General features: G+C 35.8%; 5 protein-coding genes across 5 annotated transcripts in view; 3 read left to right on the forward strand and 2 right to left on the reverse strand.

Moving 5' to 3' along the window:
* The window catches only part of LOC104753962 (putative F-box/LRR-repeat protein At5g54820), a 4,114-nt gene extending 2,851 nt beyond the window's left edge, over nt 1-1,263 (forward strand). The window contains exon 4 of the mRNA XM_010476135.1: nt 1,121-1,263. Coding sequence (XP_010474437.1) covers nt 1,121-1,263 — 143 coding nt within the window. The remainder of the gene's footprint in view (nt 1-1,120) is intronic.
* LOC104752098 (probable sarcosine oxidase) lies at nt 5,075-6,691 on the reverse strand. Its single transcript, XM_010474165.2, has one exon. The coding sequence runs from the start codon at nt 6,589-6,591 to the stop codon at nt 5,338-5,340; it is 1,254 nt and encodes a 417-aa protein (XP_010472467.1). The 5' UTR covers nt 6,592-6,691; the 3' UTR covers nt 5,075-5,337.
* Nucleotides 9,861-12,249, forward strand: LOC104752100 (serine/arginine-rich splicing factor RSZ22A). Its single transcript, XM_010474166.1, has 6 exons — nt 9,861-9,955; nt 10,102-10,206; nt 10,295-10,383; nt 10,488-10,740; nt 10,835-10,960; nt 11,165-12,249. The coding sequence occupies exons 2-6, from the start codon at nt 10,118-10,120 to the stop codon at nt 11,199-11,201; spliced, it is 594 nt and encodes a 197-aa protein (XP_010472468.1). The 5' UTR covers nt 9,861-9,955; nt 10,102-10,117; the 3' UTR covers nt 11,202-12,249.
* Nucleotides 14,050-17,362, forward strand: LOC104752101 (probable cyclic nucleotide-gated ion channel 14). Its single transcript, XM_010474167.2, has 7 exons — nt 14,050-14,337; nt 14,602-15,139; nt 15,316-15,528; nt 15,633-15,934; nt 16,014-16,125; nt 16,209-16,445; nt 16,547-17,362. Exons 1-7 carry the CDS (start codon nt 14,309-14,311, stop codon nt 17,291-17,293), a joined length of 2,178 nt encoding a protein of 725 aa, XP_010472469.1. The 5' UTR covers nt 14,050-14,308; the 3' UTR covers nt 17,294-17,362.
* Nucleotides 17,777-21,360, reverse strand: LOC104752102 (probable xyloglucan glycosyltransferase 8). Its single transcript, XM_010474169.2, has 6 exons — nt 20,987-21,360; nt 19,823-20,816; nt 19,420-19,728; nt 19,047-19,337; nt 18,853-18,966; nt 17,777-18,774 (listed from the first exon to the last, which is right to left on the reverse strand). Exons 2-6 carry the CDS (start codon nt 20,540-20,542, stop codon nt 18,136-18,138), a joined length of 2,073 nt encoding a protein of 690 aa, XP_010472471.1. The 5' UTR covers nt 20,543-20,816; nt 20,987-21,360; the 3' UTR covers nt 17,777-18,135.

The raw sequence follows: 21,457 nt of genomic DNA on the forward strand, positions 1-21,457 counted from the left end.
GGGGGGGGGGGGGGAGGGGAATAATCCAAAAATAAATAATTAAGATTTTTAGAAAAAAATTCAAACTAAAATTGATCTATATTATGAAATAGTTTGAAAATTTGGTCGATGACAATAAAACTATTTCCACCATTCACAAAGAGTGTCATTACAAGATTTAGTTTAGTTTTTTTTTGTTGAAATGTTAAATTGATGTTAATGAACAACAAAAAAATATATGCACACGAGTTTGGTAGAACTTGGTTTGGGTAGGCATGTTGATGACTCTTTATAATTTATGCAGAGATAACAAAAAAAATAAATTCTTTTTTTTTATTTATTAAAAGTTACCCATACCGTACAACGAAAACCTTAACATTTTGAGGATGAAGTAGAACAAAGCTGAAACCAAAACCAGAGCACTAAGACCATAACTTACGTTTGTGAGCTGGCTACGAAGAGAGAACCACCGCACCAAGAGAGAGAGAGAGAGCTGTACTTGCTTGGAGGCTGATATTTGAGGCTTGTGATATGGTTGCTTACGTCTATCACGATCAGAAGCATCGATTACTGATAATCATGGTAATCCGAGTTATGAATACGCTCTAAACATTGTCGTCATCATGGTAATCAGGCTTGTGTTTTTATATTGCAGTCTTTGAAACACAATCTATTTTTTTAATATCTATTCAACTTATTGATTAGAAGGAGAAAAAAATTTAGTTTCTTTATTAAGAATATAATAAAAAAATTCTATAATTTTAATTTTTCAACGTGTCAAAATGACACTTTTTGTGAAACAAAAAACATCTAATACATAAGAAATTGTAAAAAGACATAAATGTAGATGTTCCCTTTTGACAACAGAGATGTTCCCTTTTGAAGCATTTATATGAAAAAGGTAGCAAAAGGTAATGACATATACAATATACATAATTTTCATGATAAAAATTATAAACAGAATTAAACTAAGAGGTATGATAAAGATGTGGAATAACATTTTCATTGGCACCCACCTCCTCAATTTGTCGAGTGAAACTTTGATACGGTTTTGATACTAATACCTTCCAAGTGGCTGGAGATTGTATAGTTCGGGATCACTATGGCTTTAAAGTTTTGGGTTCAACTTGACTTCATCTAGCCATGACTGCTCTAGAAGCAGAAACCAAGACCCTTTTGGTGGCTATGCAGCAACTTTGGAGTAGAGGATTCTCCTTGGTTGTTTTCGTGGGTTTATGTGAAGTGCTCATCAACATAATCAATGGATTGGCTATTAGTATTTAAATTTCATTTCGAATATGTGTTTTGATATCTTTCATTGGATGAAGAAGTTCTGACAACTTAGATTTGTTTTTACGAAATGCTGTTGTAACGAGTCCACACATAATGTAGCTAAATTTGGTTGTAAAACTTTAGATTTTTACAACCAAATTTAACCTTAGTAGCTTACTCAACAATTGTATACGGAAAATTTCGGTTAAGATTGATATAATCTATTTTCGACAAAAAAGAGTAATCATAAATAAATGCAGTCTTAAAAATATTTGTTGAGATTGTTACATAACCATCTAACTTTAATGAGATTTTTAGAAAAATCATTTAACCGAAGAGTTGCAATAAACAAACATATGTTATATAAAACGACCTAACTTTCTAAATATAATATTATTTATTGACTAAATGTGCAAAACATATGTTTTATAAACTCTTACGATAAATCGATGCTACCATAGAAGGCATATCTACAGTTGACTAATATTTGTACATTATTATACTCATTCCAAACAAAATTTGTTAGACTAAAAATACAAAGAATTTATATAAATTTGAAATGGTGTATATTAATAAAAAGTTTGAAGAGAACGAATTTCAATTATGGTTTTTCATCCAAAAACGAAAAATTAATGAAAATAATAAAATTGTGGTAGTTATTTATGAAGAAGATATTAACATTTTAATAGGTACAACTGATTCTTAAAATCAAAACTGTTCGAACGAAAAGTTGTAATGAAAAGATACAAATATACATGATACATGAATAAAAAAATTCAACCTTTTAAAAAGTCAGAACTATTCAAAATTTATTCTTAAATTACTATTATTATATAGATTTAGGATTGTAATGAAAATTAATATTAAGTTGGATTTTTAAATGGGAAAATTCCTGTAAAAAACATGAAGTATTTAATATCTGCAAAAAAAAAAAATTAACTTTTTTTAGCTGACACATTATTATTCTTTTCTAATTTCTCTTTGTCTCTGTTACTGCCATTAACAACGTCATACATGTATTACTACTTTGTGGGAAAAATTCAAAAAAAAAACATAAATTATTTAATTTTGCTGCCAGAAAAACACACCATTTTTTATGCCAGAAAAAAATACATAGATCAAATAACAGTGAAATAATACATAGATCAAGTCCTCATACATTGAAGCTTTGTAGAAAAATTCAGAGATTTAACAAAAATTAAGAGTGATAAGTATTAGGGTGATTTTATTATATTAAAAATAAAATAAAAATATATGTTATTAAATATATGTATAGTTCTATCCATATTAAATATATGAAAATATAGAGTTTTAGTGTTGATGTAGTCCCAATAAAGTCGATATAAATCCAGGAAAAATATAATTGAAAAATTTGAAAGTCGACTAATTTAATTGTATATTTTTGTTTTTCAATTTACCTATCCTAAATAGTAACGCGAACATGTATGAGGTTACTAAGAAGATATGATTTGTGACCACCTAACATTCTTAAGGGGAAAAAAAACTTTTTGATATATGTATAGTTTTGGGAACGAAAAAAAATTCATATATATTTTGGTTTAATTAAGTAATTAGGTTTGTTGCTGGATTTTTTTTCTCAAAAATAGTAACGCAGTTATGACATCGTTAACAGTCATAAGAGAGACAATAAAAGATTATAAAAAAGTAATAATTCATATTCTTTTTTTTGTCAGCTAAATTCATGTTTTTTTTAGGAAAAAAGTCAAAAAATACCTCATCTATTTTTTATTTGGATGTTTAATACCTGGTTTTTTTTTTGTTGGAAGAAAAATACCTCATTTAATTATCTTAGGCTAAAAAGTATTTGATCTTTAAATTGTTACTAGATTCTAACCCGCAGTTCGTGTGGTTAGATTTTAACGTCCGTTTACTGCTCGGTGACGCCCTTTAACGACTGTTAAACTGCGGGTTATAATCTGGCAATAATTTAAAGATCACATACTTTTTAGCCTAAGATAATTAAACGAGGTATTTTTCTTCTAATTAAAAAAACAAAATATTAAACGTCCAAATAAAAAATAGATAAAGCATTTTTTGGTTTTTATCTTTTTTTTCAAACATTAAATAGTTCATGCTCTTTTTTTTTTTGAAATTTTCTCATTTGAAAATATTTCGTTGGAGTTATTACATCCACAAACCTTTATTTTTAAAATGAGTTACTCTCTCGAACGAAAGTCCGTATTGAAGATGTCCTTAGACGAGTATGACACATAGAGCCCAACCGTTTGTGGTACTAAATGCTTTTTGGAATATTAAGGAAAATAAAAAAGAGCCAAAACGTCTGGAGAAGCAACAAACAAAAGCCGTAAGCAGATGGATTTTGGAGATCTATAAAATATGTTATTGCAATTTATTTAGGAAATGTTTGAAGTAGCAACAACTATATAGATCTAAACAATCGTAGAGCTAAAAAATATGGTATTGCAATTTTCTAGCCCAAAGTTGAAAGTGTCTCAAAGTGATGGTTCGATTTGGTTAACCTTTTTATTAGAGCAAGCCACAAAGCCCAATAGTATGATCCATTACTAGTTTTAAACCCCATGTAATTAGGGTTTCCAAGTGAGATAAGTTTCATATATATATATATATATATATATATATGTAATGACTCTAAGAAATGTAACCTTGAGAATTGTATTGAGACAACTCTCCTTCTTCCCATTTATGAAATATAAATCTACAATCACTTTGTTTTTGAAGACAACCTAAAGCTTCTCTCATTCTCTTTGTTCTTTACATTTGAATAAAGCTCCAATGAGCTATTGTATTTTCAGTTTTAGATTTCTCTTTCAATAAGCTCTTTAAGAGCATTATCTATCTTGTTTGAGATTGCTTTCATGGTATCAGAGCAATACGGTTCATGGGTTTGCCGGTTCTACTAGTTCCAAAGTCAGACCAGCAGTGACGTTTTCTAATCGTCTCGTCCATTGCTAGGGATCCATCAAGGTCACGAGCTAAGAGGAAGTCAACTAAGAGAAGATAATGATTTCTTCAACCGTTGAAGCTCTATGAATGGAAAACGCAGTAGGTCGTTAGTCCTCGTTCGGAGAGAGGTCCCCGTCAAGCAAAAACAGAACATGGAGCTTGAGAAAGGGGAAGAAACGGTTTAGAGTTATAGGCTTGGAATTTTGCTGGTTGTCATTTCTATGGTGGTTTGTGCTGGCTAGTTTAGATTATAAGATTGAACTCATGAAGTTAGAATGCAAACAGATGGGTTTATGGCTGAATTTTTTTCTGGTTTGTTGAGAGCACACAATGTGTTTGATAAAATGTCAAAGAGAAAGACATTGGTTTTATGCAAATTGTGGTTGGTAAATGGATGAGAAGCAGATAGCACGTAGGATTTAAGTAGTTGTGGAAGCGAATTCTTCTTTTTCATAGACGGCTTAGGAGAGTTAAACGAGGTAAAGAAAACCCGAACTCTTTGTGAGACAAATAATAGGTCAAAAGAACCTGAAAAGTTCTCACACTACTGACTGGTTTTATGGTGAAGAGATGCTGCTATCTACATCACAACGATCTTGCTTCGACGACGCATTCTCATGTCAAAGCCATTGCATTTGCGGTTTCAAACTTGTCATGTTGCTTTCACACCACGCCAAGTTTGCGGGGGAGTATTAGAGCAAGCCACAAAGCCCAATAGTATGATCCATTACTAGTCTTAAAGCCCATGTAACTAGGGTTTCCCAAGTGAGATAAGTTTCATATATATATGTGTAATGACTCTAAGAAATGTAACCTTGAGAGTTGTATTGAGACAACTCTCCTTCTTCCCATTTATGAAATATAAATCTACAATCACTTTGTTCTTGAAGACAACCTAAAGCATCTCATTCTCTTTGTTCTTTACATTTGAATAAAGCTCCAATGAGCTATTGTATTTTCAGTTTTAGATTTCTCTTTCCATAAGCTCTTTAACAGCATTATCTATCTTGTTTGAGATTGCTTTCACTTTTAATTATAACAAACCAGACACATTATGATTTTTACTGTTGACAAATAGTCAATAATTATATAATAATTTTTTTATTTTTATTCAACAGTTGACATTTTTGTAACCAAATCCTAATGTTTCAATGGGGAATCAAGTATCACTTGGTCAGGATGCTCCTTTGCATTCCCTTTAGGATTCTCTTCAAACCTCCGGAGACTAAACTGCTTCATTTCAACTCCTCCTCCTTTAGCCTCTCCTTCTGTCGCCAGATCCGCCAGTATCCTCCCCACCGCCGGTGCCATCTTGAACCCATGGCCGGAAAACCCACCGCCGACCACCACATCTCTCCCTAACTCCCCTCCAAGAAAATCAATCACAAAATCCTCGTCCGGAGTCATCGAATACATACAAAGCTGAGTCGCCACAGGTCCTTCCGAATCAACCATCCCTCCAAATCTCTCCTTTATCCACTCTTTAAGCTCCTCTAGCTTCACTCCTGGTCCCCACGGCCTCTTATCCGGGTCACACCAATAACCACCGTGTACCGCCACTTTGATCAATCCCGAATACTCCAAGGATGGAGTCCCGTACACGTAAGGAGCTCCGTATGATGCAAAAGTGGGAAACTCTCCATCAATCGTAAACTTCTCCTCATGGCCTTCTTTGATTCTCCAGTAGCACACCGTCGTCTCAAGCGGCTCCACCGGAAAATCTATCCCGGCCACCGTTTTCACCAGCTTACTTATCCATGCACCTGCGGTTACAATGCATTTTTTACCGTAAAACTTATCTCCTTTCACCGTGCACACTATCACCCCTTCCCCGTTTTCACCATCTCTCTTTATGTTTGCAACTTTGGTGTTGTCTCTTAAGATGGCTCCATGTCTAAACGCGAGCGTCTGGAACATGGAGACGGCCTTAGTGGGTTTAATAACCCCACCAAGTTCGGTCGAGACTCCGATCCAGTTCTCCGGGATACTAATCTTCCCGGAGAAACGCTCGGACACAGCTTGAGGGTCCATAACCTGATGAGTTAGCCCGTGTTTTTGACACGTGGCGACAACAGAGAGGAGACTCTGTTGATCAGCAGGACCCATGTCAAACTGTTGAGTTGGGAAATGAACTTTGTATCCGATCTCGGACTGAGCCTCAGCCCACAACATAGTGGATTCGGAAACCATGGCGTAGTAGTAATCCTCCGGGTAAGTGGCACGTATGGTACGTGACTCGCCGTGGGAAGAGCCACGGTGGTGGAGGAAATCGAACTGCTCTAAGAGGAGTGTTTTGTGGCCTCTTTTCGCCAGCTGGTAGGCGGCGGAGCTTCCCATGACTCCAGCTCCGACGACAATCACGTCGAATCTTCCGTCACCGCCGGAATATTCCATGAGGAAGTGAAAAATGAAAAGGAATCTAGTGAGAGAAGAAAGACAACGAAAGGTGGAGAGGGTTGAGTTGATGTGAGAGAAGCATATGGTGATTGTTCCTCTGGTCTTTAAAAAGCCAGTTTGCAATCACGAGACTGACGACACTGCCCTTTTGCTCGTGTCATTTTCTTACTGAACTTTCATATAATATTAACTAGAAAACGGCGTTATATACTAGGCAAAAAAAAATGTGAACAAAAAAAATACAAAACACATAATTTTTTTTTATAACTACTATAATTAAACGTCGTTATATTCTAGGCAAAAAAAATGTGAACAAAAAAATACAAAACACATAAAATTTTATAACTACTATAATTAAACGTCGACGTTATATTCTAGGCAAAAACAGTAAAAAATAATAATAACGTCGTTATATACTAAACAAAATATTTTTTGATATCTTTCAATGTGGTCTATAAAAAATGTAAGGTTTATTTGCAAAACTGTGGTAAAATCATAAAATAAGTGAATTATATGTTTGGGTACAATTTACGTATTTGTAAGAATATTTGTGAAATGAACATTTGATTTATTTTGTCACTGCATCAGTTTGCATATAATTAAACCTCAATACTTTGGCTATCTAGCAACCATAATTGACCTAATTTTGGATCGGACTTGGTTGTAAATTACTTTTACATGGTTTTGTATTTATAGAATATTCGACTTCGTAAGTATATTGGCCATTCATTTGTTCTCATTTCAGTATCCTTTTAATATTGAACACTTCACCTCAATTAAAAAATGAGAGCATGAAAATACCAAAAAAATTGAAATGCGTACGTAGTAACGTATTTTTTGTTTTTGTTTTTTTCTCTTCAGAGAGTAAGATATTCTAAAAGGTTTTTTTTTTAATAGGAAATAAAGTTTTTCTTTTTTGCTGGTCTAAGTAACGTATTCTATATCCTCGAATGTTAGAAAAGCTGAATATACGACCAATGAATGAGTGACGCATGGTGATATTTCAGTTTCAGATTAGATAAGCAAAGACTAATCGTTTCCCTTCTTCCCATTGGCATGCACTGAACAAAAACGTGTTCTATACTTATATCTAATAGAGTAGTGATATATAAAACAATTTTTCAGTTTGGCAATAGAAAACAGTTTGGAAATTTAAGTTTCAACAAAATGCAAACAAACAGAAAAAACCTATTTTCTAACACTATACATAAGCATATTCATGTTTTAACAATGTACACAAGTTATGTGTGATACTATTTCAAAATGGAATCCAACATCTATTTTTGTTTAATAACGCAACTCATTTTCCCATTTTTTCAGACTAGAAAGAAGTGACAGTGGACGTATATTAGACATTTCAATTTCGTGATCTTAAAAAAAAAAAAAGTAAAAAAATCGAGGGATGATAAGAATGACATAGCGATCGTGAAATTGTGATTGTGAAGTTCTTGGCCAATTGTATTCTTGGGGAATATGGTGGAATGAATATAGAGTCACTTCGCTCTTTTCTTAGTGCTCACCATTCGTTTTTGTTGGAAAAAAGACAAATCCCTTATCCACTGGTTATTAGTTTATTTACAAAAATCTTACATTAAATCTTACATTTCCATGAATGGACAAGGAATATATTTAGCACTTGATAGGAACCACTTGTACACCCCTACATATGTAGCTTATAATTTTAGAATCACTCTTTTTTTTTGGGTCCATATTCTTGGAACAAAGCAGAATAAAATCGAAACTAATTTTTCTTACTTCTATGATTTATGTTATGTCATTTGTAAGAGACTAAGAGGGTCGGCCATTACACTATAATTGGTATAAGATGTCTATACTAAACATAGAAATGGTGCATGATTCGTCATGTCTTAAAATCGTTAATTGAGCAATTATATTGAGTGCCGTCTTTAAAATCGTTAATTGAGCTTGTCACCATCTGCATAGAAAAGAAGAGAAAAAGAATAAATTGTTGTCGTCATACTTTAAAATCCAAGTGGATACTTACGACGACATCTCAATAATACATAACCAAATAATCTAATCCTTTCACTGAATGGAGTCTTGGTTCAAGAAAGGTACGCACTAGCTAAATAGTAAATAAATAACTACAAAAATGATATTATTGCTTTTGGAAATGATTGGATATTATTGGTTTAATCCCAAACTAATATCTATTATATATTGTCACGTCAGGTTTTTGCTATGTGAACTTATTTAAAAGTGAAACTCAGAAATGAGAAAGCATGAAACTACGAGTTAGCCTCTCTAGCTACGGTCTTTTTCAAACAAACCATTTCAGACTAGAACCATGGTTTAATGGTAAAGGTTTCTTTTTGAATATTGTGATTTAGGTAGATAGATATGAAAGAATTGGAAACTTGGGAGAATGATAATAATAACTTTTTTATCAAGTGTTTGACAATGATCATGTTGTGCGTAACTCTTCTTTTGAACTAGACTAGGGTTCTGTTTTAGTAGTACAACAACAGCAACAACATGAATGTAACATATTTCAATGATCTCAACAAATTTTTTAAACTATATTCACATTCATGGGTCAATGTTAGATAAAAGAAGACTATGGTTAATTAATCCATTCATTACAAAGAAGAAAATTGAGTTAGAAACTAAAATAGTATCAGTACGTAGTTCGGTCTTCTTTAGAGATGATGAGTTGTGTAGTTCGGTCTTCTTGAGATATGGGTCGTGTTCCGCTATGCTACAAAGAATGAGTTGGTGCAATTGGCAAACATTGATAAGTCTCAAATAGATAAGCTTGGTTATTCCATTAGTCAAGGTCAAAGAAATGAAACAACAAAGATGTAAGAATGGTTTCGTTTCTTTTACAAAATTTTCATCCAAATCGTTGATAAAATGCTGATTTTCTAATATATTATTTATGTTTCTTACAGTAATGGTTAGATTGTATGATCTACTATAGAAAGAGAGATATCAAATCTCATTACGTTGTGCGTATACATGTTTACAATGGTGGTATTTTTTTTTTATTTTTTTATTTTTATAGAAAACCTCCTTTTTTCTTTAAAAAATTTGTAACTCTTAAAAATAACTGTTGTATTATTTCTTAAAATAAAATAAAGATAAGTTTATTTTTCCTATTTTTAGCCATTTAAAAATATATGTTTATCTAATTTTATATTCTATCCAATATCTAACACTGGGCCTTAGTGTAAGAGGCCTATACCAAGCCCAAAATAAAAACTTGATTTTGAGGACATATAATTTGACCCACACTAAAAGAAACTTCCATCTTCAACCTCTCGAGTCGATAACCCTAATTTCACGACGAGCAAGCAAGAAGAGAGAGAAGCCGTTTCTCACAACTCCTTAGTTTCTTCAGGTAATCGCGATCTCCGCTTGTCTCTTCTTGTATTCGTCTGTTCTTTAATCTTAGTTGGATCAATAGATATGAATCTTTTGTTTATTGGTTTTTGATTTTGGTAATATTGTTTAGAGAATTGAGTTATGTGTTGTTGAATTTGATAGGTAACTACTGGAACAAATGTCGCGTGTGTATGTTGGTAACTTGGATCCGCGAGTTACTGAGCGTGAACTCGAGGATGAGTTTCGTCTCTTTGGTGTGATCAGGAGGTACGAAATCGACTACTCTAACCTAATTTTTTACGTTTTTAATTGATGTGTGTAAGTTACTATCATTGTTCTTTTGGTGTCTGTGTAGTGTTTGGGTTGCTAGAAGACCACCTGGTTACGCGTTTCTTGATTTTGAAGACTCAAGGGATGCCCGTGACGCCATCCGTGCATTAGATGGTATTCATTAGTCTCCTATTCTGCTCTCTTTTGAATTATTACGGTGAAGCTGGTCTCTGATGTTCGGGAGATTGATATACATATGCTCTGTACTGTCATGGTAGGCAAAAATGGATGGAGGGTAGAGCAGTCTCATAACCGTGGAGGTGGTGGTGGCCGTGGAGGGGGCGGCGGTGGTCGTGGAGGTGATGGTGGCCGTGGACGTGGTGGTTCTGATTTGAAGTGCTATGAGTGTGGTGAGTCTGGTCACTTTGCACGTGAATGCCGCTCACGTGGTGGTTCGGGTAGGCGTCGCAGCCGTAGCCGTAGTCGCAGTCCTCCTAGATACAGGAAGAGCCCAACTTATGGAGGCCGGAGGTTATTGCCACTCTTCTTTCTGATTGAAGATTTGTTAGTAATGTCTATTGTTCCCGTGCGCTGATTAACTTAACTTTTCTTTTGGGTTTCACAGGAGTTACAGCCCTCGTGCTAGATCTCCTCCTCCTCCAAGGCGTCGCAGTCCTTCTCCTCGTGGTCGCAACTACAGTAGGTCACCACCACCTTATAGAGCACGTGATGAGGTGCCATACGCTAATGGGTAAACTTCCTTTACTCTAGAGTCTATGCTATCTCAATTAATATTTGACTGGAACTGAACTGATATCAAAGCAACTGTTATTTGTTACAAGTGTTTGTGGCATTATTCTCTCACATGCATATTAATCCTAAGTAGACCTTTTTGTTAGATGTTCAATACATCAAAGTCCTTACGACTGATAAGCTTTTGTGTTTGTCTACGCAGAAATGGTCTGAAAGATGTGCGCAGAAGCCGGAGCTGAGAGTTACTACTTGTCTAGATAGCAAGTGATGGAATCAGGATTGAGGAAACGACTGTGTGCTTGTGGTGTCATGAGGACGCTTAAGAGAAATTAGTATCTGTGGATTTCACTAAGAGAACATGTTTTAGCTGTGGGGTGGATTTGATATGCTTGCTACTTTTGAATTGCTGGGATGCTTCATTTTGCGTTTGGATAATGAAGCCGTAGTTGTATCTGCCTTTAGGTAAAATACTTTTAAATATCTACCCAACTTCTTAAAAGACATAAACAGAACTTATGCTAAAAACCTATGTGTTTCTTTGTTTTTGTGTGTGTTATGTTCTGTTGTGTCGAGGTTTCTTCGGGTTTCTACTGCTTCATTGGTTATCTGCTTCTCTGCCTTCTTGGTTAATTTGATCGTCCTGCTATGAGATCTTCTTAATAGTTTACCACTTCTTCTGCTTCATTGCTTATCTGCTTCTGGCTTCTTGGTTATTTTGATCGGCTTTTGGCGTCTTCATAATAGTTTACCATTACTTCTGCTTCTGGCTCTTGCTCATTTTGATCAGCCTGCTTTGGGATCTTCATAATAGCTTACCACTAGTTTTGCTTATCTGCTTCTGGCTTCTTCGTCATTTTTATTGCCTGCTTTGGATCTCATAATAGTTTACCTCTACTTCTGCTTCATTGCGTATCTGCTTCTGGCTTCTTGGTATCTTGATCGGCCTGCATTGGGATCTTCATGATAATTTACCTCTACTCTGCTTCTGCTTCTCATCTAGATGCTCTTATGTTTGAAAACTTCATCAGCTTGGGTGATCTGGTACTTATTACCTAAGGATTTGAAGAAATTTGTCTCAAGTGCAGCCTTTGATGATAGTTTAGAGTATATGTAGAAGGTCTCTGCTCGGTTAAAGGTGTGCATTTTTCATTTTTGATGTTCTCCTTTCAAGTCCAGGTCTTACTGCCCATTTGCAATAGTTTCTGCTTTTGTTTCATCATGTTTGATTCATGGATTGATATTTTGGTTCTCTTTTTTTTATCAAACGGTTGACGAATTTTTCTGGCTTTGCTGAAAGTTTTTTGTTTGCTCCCTCTTCTCCAGTTTTCATGGTTGTCTTTTTTGAGATTATATTATAGCGACCCAACTTTACGAGTTTGGTCACATCGTATATTTTAGCAAAACTCTGTACTTTTTTTTTTTTGGACAAAACTCTGTTACCTATGTTTCTCACTTTCACGCATATCATAATCAACTGTGCATGGTCATCATTAAAATTATCCAACAATCGAGATCACTGTACTGTTGCAAGGTATTTAACGTAAGATTGCCTACTCATCTTCGTAGCAATGTACACATTATGTGTAAAGCATTCACTGACCTCGAAAACTACTAATTCGAATTCGAAAGAAAATAATCGTGCTAAAAATCAAAATAGTTCACCTTTTGAGTTTACACAATCTCTTTGATCGGAGTTCGGAGTTCGTCCTTATTCAAGTAATTCAAACTTGATATTATCCAACCAAGACCATAATGTCTTGGGAGTATGAAATAACAGAGTGGCGTCGCATTATTGGTATACGAAACCTTCAAATATTTTATTTGTCAAAAAGTAAATTTGAGAAATGAAATGAATTGAATTGAATGATCGCATATTTGTCATACGAAGACTTGAAATGGCCCACTTTGGGCGTGGGGAGGATTGGTGGGGTTCATCATAAATTGTGAACAATTGTATGCATTTAACACAATTAATTAACTAATGAATCTACAATACAATGTACGATGTTACTATTAGTTTTCACAACCATAAAACAGCTGAGTATACATATAATTTGTGTGGTGGGCAAACACACAACCTTTGGAAGCCTTGATTTTGGCATATTGAACCCTTGAGTTGTACTTGTACACATTTGCATGAACATCTCCGAATTTAGAACAAACGAGCAACAATCCATCTAATATATTAAGGTCTGGAATTATTGATCTCACGACGAATCCAACAATATATATTATATATCCGCATGTATGTTTCTATTCGGAGCCTAAATAGTTATTGCGTGTATGAACATCTCCGAATTTAGAACAAACGAGCAACAATCCATCTAATATATTAAGGTCTGGAATTATTGATCTCACGACGAATCCAACAATATATATTATATATCCGCATGTATGTTTCTATTCGGAGCCTAAATAGTTATTGCGTTTATAAACGTACCATAAAAAAATTACTGCTAATAATTTGAAATTTTATTTGAGTTACATTACATATATCAATATCTTATAATTCATATAAAAGTCTTGTTAACTGAAAATGAAGAAGTACATATCTATACTGATTTGCTACATCCGTTTATAAACTAACTTTTGAAAACAAGACTAAGGCGGTCCTCTTTTCAAAGCAACTTTACCATCCTAACTAACTCGACAGTAGATGTTACCCCGATCACCCGATTAGCTAGCACCTAACGGAATTTTAAACATTCGGGTTTTCCGGTTAATGACACATTTATATTCGTGAATATACGGAATGAGAGTTCTTCATTTTTGTGATTGGTATTCAATGATTCAATGATACACATCATATGATCTCATAAGTCATATATAAAAATGCAAAATACTGAATCTTGTACGCAACACACGGGAGATAGTATGAGGAGAGAGCTAGGGAGAGACAAATAGAGTCGTCTTGTCCTTGAGAATTGGTTTGGTCTATCTCCTTATAAAAATAAAAACTAGCTTTAATGGAACCCACGTTCTCTTCTCTGTCTCTCTCTCTCTTTGCAATTTCCAAGAAAACATTAAAATAAAATCACAACAACAAGTTTAGTTAGTACTAGTATTAAGTCTTTCACTCGTTTTACCTTCTCTTAGTTAGCAGCATTACATTAGCTGTTTCTTCTCTCCACTTCTCTCTCTCTCTCTTCATCTTTTGTTGTTTCACGTAAAGTCAAACCCAATAAATCTGTTACAGCCCATCTCTCTCTCTCTCTCTCTCTCTCTCTGCCATTTTTCTGAACATGAATACAACCTTCTCATGCTCTGATTCCTTTCTCATTGCCTAAAAAAGAACAAGAACCTGTTCTTGCTTCTGGTTTGAAAAGATTCAACTCACAATACAAAGATGGAGTTCAAAAGAGACAATACTGTCAGGTTCTAGATTTTTCATCTTTTTAACAACATTCACTTTTTTTTGGGTTCTCTCAATGATGGTAAAAAAAGTTGGCCAATCCCAATAAAGTTTTGATCGTTTTTAAGTTTTTCTTTTTTTCATTCGTTTATACTAATTTATACCCCAATAAAGTTATGAATATGTTTTTCTAATCTTTTTATTGCATTAGTACATTATTTTGGAATGATTCGTTCTTGATCTTATTTGTTAAAAACCCAACTCTGTTCTTGATTTTATTGTGACAGATTCTATGGAGACGAGAAACAAACAATAGAAGTAGGAGAGAAGAGAGTGCCATTGTTCAAAACAACAACGGCTCCATTTACAAAACCAGAAGTACCAAAGAAGAGCAAAACCCGTTTGAAAATCCCAAGATTTGGCAGATTCAAAGTGTTTCCAGAGAACTTCGAGATCGAAAGAGACAAGATTCTAGATCCTGGTGGTGATGCAGTGCTCCAATGGAACAGGATTTTTCTCTTCTGGTGTCTTGTTGCACTTTACGTCGACCCTTTGTTCTTCTTCCTCTCTTCAGTCAAACGCATTGGACGGTCGTCTTGTATGACTACAGATTTGAAGCTTGGCATCGTCATTACTTTCTTCAGAACATTTGCGGATTTGTTCTATGTTTTACACATTGTGATCAAATTCAGAACAGCTTATGTTTCTCGTACTTCTAGAGTGTTTGGTCGTGGAGAACTTGTTAAAGATCCTAAATTGATTGCTAGAAGATACTTGAGATCAGATTTCATCGTTGATCTCATTGCTTGTTTGCCTCTTCCTCAGGTATATATATATATTTTTGCAAATCCTGAAATCTTGAATTTGTTACCCGTGTGGCCGCCACTTGGATTGTGGAGGTCCACCACGGACTAGTCGGGACCGGACAACCGGGGCCACATGATTTAAATTTCTTCTTAAACTTTTTGTTATGTTACAGAGTGTTTGATTATTGTTTGCAGATTGTTAGCTGGTTTATTTTGCCATCAATCAGAAGCTCTCATTCAGATCATACAACAAATGCTCTTGTGCTCATAGTTCTTGTTCAATACATTCCTCGCCTTTATCTTATTTTCCCTCTTAGCGCTGAGATTATCAAAGCTACCGGAGTTGTTACAACCACCGCTTGGGCCGGTGCTGCTTACAATCTCCTCCAATATATGCTTGCTAGTCATGTGAGTGTGACTAATGAAAGAACTCACTAATCAACTCACAAGAGTTACAATCTGCTATGTTATGTTATGTTCTTCTTATGTTTTGACATTTCTGTGTTGTGTAGATTCTAGGTTCGGCGTGGTATCTATTGTCAATAGAACGCCAAGCCACGTGTTGGAAAGCAGAATGTCATAAAGAATTAGGGCCTCCAAAATGTATTACGGATTTCTTTGATTGTAGTACATTGGACCATCCGGATCGGAATAGCTGGCAGAATGTAACCGTTGTCTTTAGCAATTGTGATCCTTCGAATAATATCCAATTCACGTTCGGTATTTTCGCGGATGCTCTCACGAAAAACGTGGTTTCTTCGCCTTTCTTGGAGAAATATTTGTATTGCTTATGGTTTGGACTTCAGAATCTAAGGTAATTTATTCAGATCAGTCACTTACTCTTACTTTATCATCTCTTTACTGATTCTCCTAACACAGCTTTCTTGTCAAAGTTCTTATGGACAAAATCTTAGCACAAGTACTTCAGTTCTTGAGACCATGTTTGCTATCTTGGTGGCCATCTTTGGTCTGGTTTTGTTTGCTCTTTTAATAGGAAACATGCAGGTAAAAAACATGAATCTTCTTTTGTTTTGTTGAATAGAGAACAATTGTTTTGTTGATTTTTAATTTGGTTGATGTATTTATAGACGTATTTGCAATCAATCACGGTGAGGCTTGAGGAGTGGAGACTGAAAAGAAGAGATACAGAAGAATGGATGGGACATAGGCTACTGCCGCAGAACCTAAGAGAACGCGTGAGGCGTTTCGTGCAGTATAAATGGCTGGCGACTCGAGGTGTTGACGAAGAAACCATTCTTCATTCATTACCTGCAGATCTTCGTAGAGACATCCAACGACATCTCTGTCTCGATCTTGTTCGTCGTGTAAGTCTATTCACCACTCAACTCAAAACACATTCCAACTGGTTCGGTTGTTATGTTGCACCCTTTTGGTCTGACTTTTAGTTTTTGCGATGATATTTCAGGTACCGCTATTTGCGCAAATGGATGATCAATTACTAGATGCGATATGCGAACGTTTAGCATCATCTCTAAGCACACAAGGGAACTACATTGTACGTGAAGGTGATCCAGTAACCGAAATGCTCTTCATCATCCGTGGAAAACTCGACAGCTCGACGACAAATGGAGGCAGAACAGGTTTCTACAACTCAATCACACTGAGACCAGGAGATTTCTGCGGAGAAGAGCTTCTTGCATGGGCATTGTTACCAAAATCAACAGTTAACTTACCATCCTCAACAAGAACGGTGCGAGCTTTAGAAGAAGTTGAAGCCTTTGCTTTACAAGCAGGGGATCTCAAATTTGTGGCTAACCAATTCAGGCGTTTACATAGCAAGAAGCTTCAACACACATTCCGCTATTACTCTCACCAGTGGAGAACTTGGGCTGCTTGTTTCGTACAAGTCGCTTGGAGACGGTATAAAAGAAAACTGTTGGCAAAGAGTCTTAGCTTGGCTGAGTCATTCTCTTCTTATGATGAAGAAGAAGCTGTAGCGGTTGCTGCAACCGAGGAAATGATGAGTCATGAAGGAGGGACACAGAGCTCTAAAACTCGTCATCATACGTCTAATGTGAAACCGCATTTTGCTGCAACGATACTTGCTTCGAGGTTTGCTAAGAACACAAGGAGGACGGCTCATAAGTTGAAAGATGTTGAAATACCAATGCTGCCTAAACCTGATGAGCCAGATTTCTCAGTGGATGATTGATTTGATTATATAACCGTTTTTGATTTAACTTTTATGTGAATCTTTTTTTAAGTTAGAAGAAATCACTTTGTTAAAACTCAAAAAAAAACTTTGCTGCATTAAGTAATTCAGAAAATGTTCAGCAGTTTGTATAAAAAAATACAGAATAATCATCTGACTATTTTTATTCAGACATCATTAGGTTTGGTCTCAGAAGCTCATGAAAGTGGCTCAGTTTTGTTTTGATCCTATCAACTTTCACATGATTTGTATTAATGCCATTATTGAGATTCACACGTCTCTCTCTCTCTGGCTCTAAAAAAATGCTTTTCTGTTTCTGCCGACACTTTCTCTTCACGTTTTGACACAGATCCAGACGAGCTTAAGTCCAGACAAAATCATAGTATTTTTTATTCTTTCTCGTTCTAGTTTTGTCGGATCAGAATTTAGTTATTAATTTTCATTCAGATCAGAGAATGAAATAAGAAGATCGACATGTAAGTATGTAATAATGTATTGCTTTAAATTAAATAGGAAGTTCAATATGAAACCAAAAAACAGAGGAAGAGCTTTAAAGACAAGCTCTTATATCAGAGACATTAAGCAAGAAGTTCCTGACTTTGGTTTGGTAGATACTAGATACTCTATATATATAGGTATAACTATAAATGGTGGCTTAAAACACTAATTTACCAATGGTTAATCACAATGAAGAGAAGTAACCAACCAAAATTAAAAATCAATAAATGCCTACAAACTATGGCTACAACAATAGGTAATAGGAGTAGGAAACTCACAGAGTTAACTGACTCTTGATACATCATTATCTGCAGCTCTGAAGCTTCATCTCCTTCTTTGGTTACTCAACTCATCTGCTCTCCTATGAGATCAAGACCCACAAGAAGAGTGGTGAGACCTTGGAACAACAGGAAATAGAAATGCACTCCTTGTGAGGCCAAGAGACTCCTAACTGCTGCGGTGAGCAAAAGAAAAGCTAGCGCAAGCTCTTTGTGGAATATCTTATTCGTTTTCTTCACGGAAACCGGTTGTTTCTTCTGTTCTTCAACTTGGCTTATCTCCAACAGCTCACTGTCTGAAACTCCTCTTAGTATTTGGTTTGGCATCTTCTTGGATTCTTTATCGTTGAGGTCCAAAAGATCAGATTCTGATGATCTTCCTGCTTTCTTTGTTACAATCCATTCGTAAGAGCTGCCGAGTTGGAATAGTCCAGATACCATCGCGTTGAACTTGGTGACCGACATTGTGTTCTCAAACAAGAGGTAAGGAACAATGAAAGGGAATGACTTTGGAGCAGGAAGAATGTTGAGTAATGACATGAATATCGGTACATAGCAGATGACCCAAACAGGAAGCTCGGCTTCTGGAACGAACATGGTGATGGGAAGAATTACGCAGAACAATGTGAAGGAGTAGAAAGGAAGTATGAGTTTCCTTAGAAGGAAGAATAGTAGTATCAGATTTGCCTTCTTCCACATTGCAATCTACAGGAAGACAAGGAAAAACCATTACATCACTGATATGATCACAGGGTTTTGTAACACACGGTAGCTTTTATATACCTTAGAGGTCAGGATCGCTCGTAGACACAAGCGAAATAGCTGCATAGGTCCTGAGTGCCACCGATGTTGCTGCTTCTTGTATGTTTCATATGACTCAGGAACTTCACAAAGAACCTAAAGATTCTTTACACTTTAGTCAAATTTACGCAAGGCTCTTTATGATACTGTGACAAGAACACTTGATATAATAATACCTTGACATCATTAAGATATATGAATTTCCATCCATGGAGATGAGCCCGGACAGCTATATCCATATCCTCGACAGTTGTCCTTTCAAGCCAACCTCCAGATTCCTCAAGGGCTTTAATTCTCCATACTCCAGCAGTTCCATTGAAACCAAAGAAATTCAAGAACACTCCATTAACCTGCTGCTCAACCTCAAAATGGAAACACAGATTGATGTTTTGCAGACGGGTCAACAAGTTCTCGTCTTTGTTCACAAAAGCCCATCTAGCCTGAACCAAGCCTAACTCAGGCTTCCCCTGAAAATAACATTAGCATTTACATGTTAGAAGCTTCCCCTAAAATGGTTCTCTCATACTCTCATGACAAAACCAAACAGACCTTGAAATGTGGAACGGTTAGTTTCAGGAAATCCGAGTTAGGTTGGAAATCCGCATCGAAGATTGCAACAAACTCGTAAGCTTCCACATAATCACAGCTCATTGCAGATTTGAGGTTACCAGCTTTGTATCCAGTTCTAACCAAGCGATGCCGGTAGATTATGTTAACACCCTTTTGGCTCCATCTAGTAACCTCAGCTCTAATTAACTGCTGGATGCTTTCATCATCCGAATCATCTAGAACCTGAATTAGCATTCGATCTTTTGGCCAGTCAAGCTGGCACACAGCAGATATAGATTGCTCATATACCTAAACAAGAATAGACATTAATGTAACTCCATTAATCTAATTCAATAGTGAAGCACATAACAATGTAAGAAGATTAAAACTTTGTTCTCCATACCTCTTTCTCATTGCACATTGGTATCTGAACTAGAACCATTGGATACTCAGATCCTGAACCTTCAACGTCATCATATCGAAAAGGCTCCTCAACGATTCTAGGCTTAATCTTCTTAAACTTGATCCAAAAACAGCCTAAGCAAAGAATCAAACGATCCACAGACTGTACAAGGAACAGCACAATACAAAACTTGGAGAGAGCTTTGATTGGAGGAGCGATATAATCAGCTCTTAAACTCAACCAACCAACATAAAACAGATGAAACAAGCTCTGGATCTCGAGTTTGCTTGTCGGGATGTGTAAATTAGGGTTCTTGAAGTAATGCCATCCTCGGTAGTAAGCAACTAATTCAAACCCAAGAGTGGCCAATGAAGCAGCTAAGAAGAGCTTAATGGCTGTGAAAAGCCATCTGTCTCTACCAAGTCTCTCAGAGCCAAGTGGATGAGTGAAACTGAGCCTTCTCTTGACAGAACCAAGGAGAGACCAGAACAGTGTGGCTAGCCAAGTGAGACACCCAACGGCTTTGTGAGCTTTAAGTAGCAAAACCCAAGTCACTTGCTTAGCGTTCTTGCCTCTACTCTTCTCCATTGGTTGAAAGGCACTGTCAGGTTCCTCAACTTCAACGATTGAGTAATTAGGATTCTCCATTTTCACCACTACTGGTGTACCTCTCCTCGTATCCTTCGCCCACAAATCTGAAAAATCAAACCTTGGAGCCATTTTTTTTTGCTAAAGGCACAAATCTCAAAGAAGAAGAAGTATAGTTGAATCTCTTGGTTAGAGCTAAGAACCAAATCTCAAAGTTGACAGATTTAAGCTAAACCCATCAGAGGAAACTTAAATGTGGTGACTTTAAGTGAGTAAATCTTCAGACTTGAGGGTTAAAGAAGAAGGCTTTAAACAACCCAGATCCAAGAACTCGGATATCTAAAGACCCATTTTTGAACAACAGACAAAGAAGGAGCAACAGCTCAAAGGGGTCATTAATAGTGACCTGCGAGAGAGAGTAAAGACATTGAGTGGTTCGGGCAAAGAGAGAGATAGAGAGAGAAGGATTGATACTTTGGCAATGGTAGATAAAAAAGAGAGAGACAGAGAGAGAGAGAGAGAGAGAGAGAGAAGTAGAAGAAAGGTATCTAAGAAGTTTGTAATAAGATCACTTACACTTTCATGTGAATGTTTCCTCTTCAGCTACCCTAAATGATGGTTTCAACATGCAGATTCATCTCCTTTTTTTCCAAAATCAACAACACTTCATGAATCTTCCTCATAGAACAGCATTTTTCAAAAACAACTTTTAAAGAAAAAGCTAGAAAAAGAGGACAAATTCAAATGGTAGTGATTAACTTGATTATAATGGGCTACTGATCTAAAAAGGTTACAAAGCAGATATTTTAACTTTCAAATGAATTGTAATAAGATTATGTAACAGCTTGACAAAAATAAAAAATAAAGATATTGTAATAGTGGGCAAATCTAGTATTAGGTTTTGAATGATGAAGATAGGTCAAGCTAAGACGTGGCAATTGTAGATGACCTCTGTGTGTATAGTTCGTTTCTGTAGCTGATAAACACATATACTCAAAAACCAAACTGTTCATCAAATGGGCAAAAGCCCCAAATCACATGGATGGA

This window comes from Camelina sativa, chromosome 16 (assembly GCF_000633955.1).
Source record: "Camelina sativa cultivar DH55 chromosome 16, Cs, whole genome shotgun sequence".
Lineage (NCBI taxonomy): Eukaryota > Viridiplantae > Streptophyta > Magnoliopsida > Brassicales > Brassicaceae > Camelina > Camelina sativa.

What these genes read in the sequence shown, in the direction of transcription:
- LOC104752098 (XM_010474165.2), bottom strand. Translation starts at nt 6,591, where the DNA reads ATGGAATATTCCGGCGGTGACGGAAGATTCGACGTGATTGTCGTCGGA.
- LOC104752102 (XM_010474169.2), bottom strand. Translation starts at nt 20,542, where the DNA reads ATGGCTCCAAGGTTTGATTTTTCAGATTTGTGGGCGAAGGATACGAGG. An exon ending in TAACCGTTCCACATTTCAAG is followed by an intron (nt 19,338 to 19,419) that starts GTCTGTTTGGTT and finishes TGTTATTTTCAG; the next exon opens with GGGAAGCCTGAGTTAGGCTT. An exon ending in TATATCTTAATGATGTCAAG is followed by an intron (nt 18,967 to 19,046) that starts GTATTATTATAT and finishes AAGAATCTTTAG; the next exon opens with GTTCTTTGTGAAGTTCCTGA.
- LOC104752100 (XM_010474166.1), top strand. Translation starts at nt 10,118, where the DNA reads ATGTCGCGTGTGTATGTTGGTAACTTGGATCCGCGAGTTACTGAGCGT. An exon ending in CTCTTTGGTGTGATCAGGAG is followed by an intron (nt 10,207 to 10,294) that starts GTACGAAATCGA and finishes GTGTCTGTGTAG; the next exon opens with TGTTTGGGTTGCTAGAAGAC. An exon ending in GAGGTGCCATACGCTAATGG is followed by an intron (nt 10,961 to 11,164) that starts GTAAACTTCCTT and finishes TTGTCTACGCAG; the next exon opens with AAATGGTCTGAAAGATGTGC.
- LOC104752101 (XM_010474167.2), top strand. Translation starts at nt 14,309, where the DNA reads ATGGAGTTCAAAAGAGACAATACTGTCAG. An exon ending in AAAAGAGACAATACTGTCAG is followed by an intron (nt 14,338 to 14,601) that starts GTTCTAGATTTT and finishes TTATTGTGACAG; the next exon opens with ATTCTATGGAGACGAGAAAC. An exon ending in GTCTCGATCTTGTTCGTCGT is followed by an intron (nt 16,446 to 16,546) that starts GTAAGTCTATTC and finishes ATGATATTTCAG; the next exon opens with GTACCGCTATTTGCGCAAAT.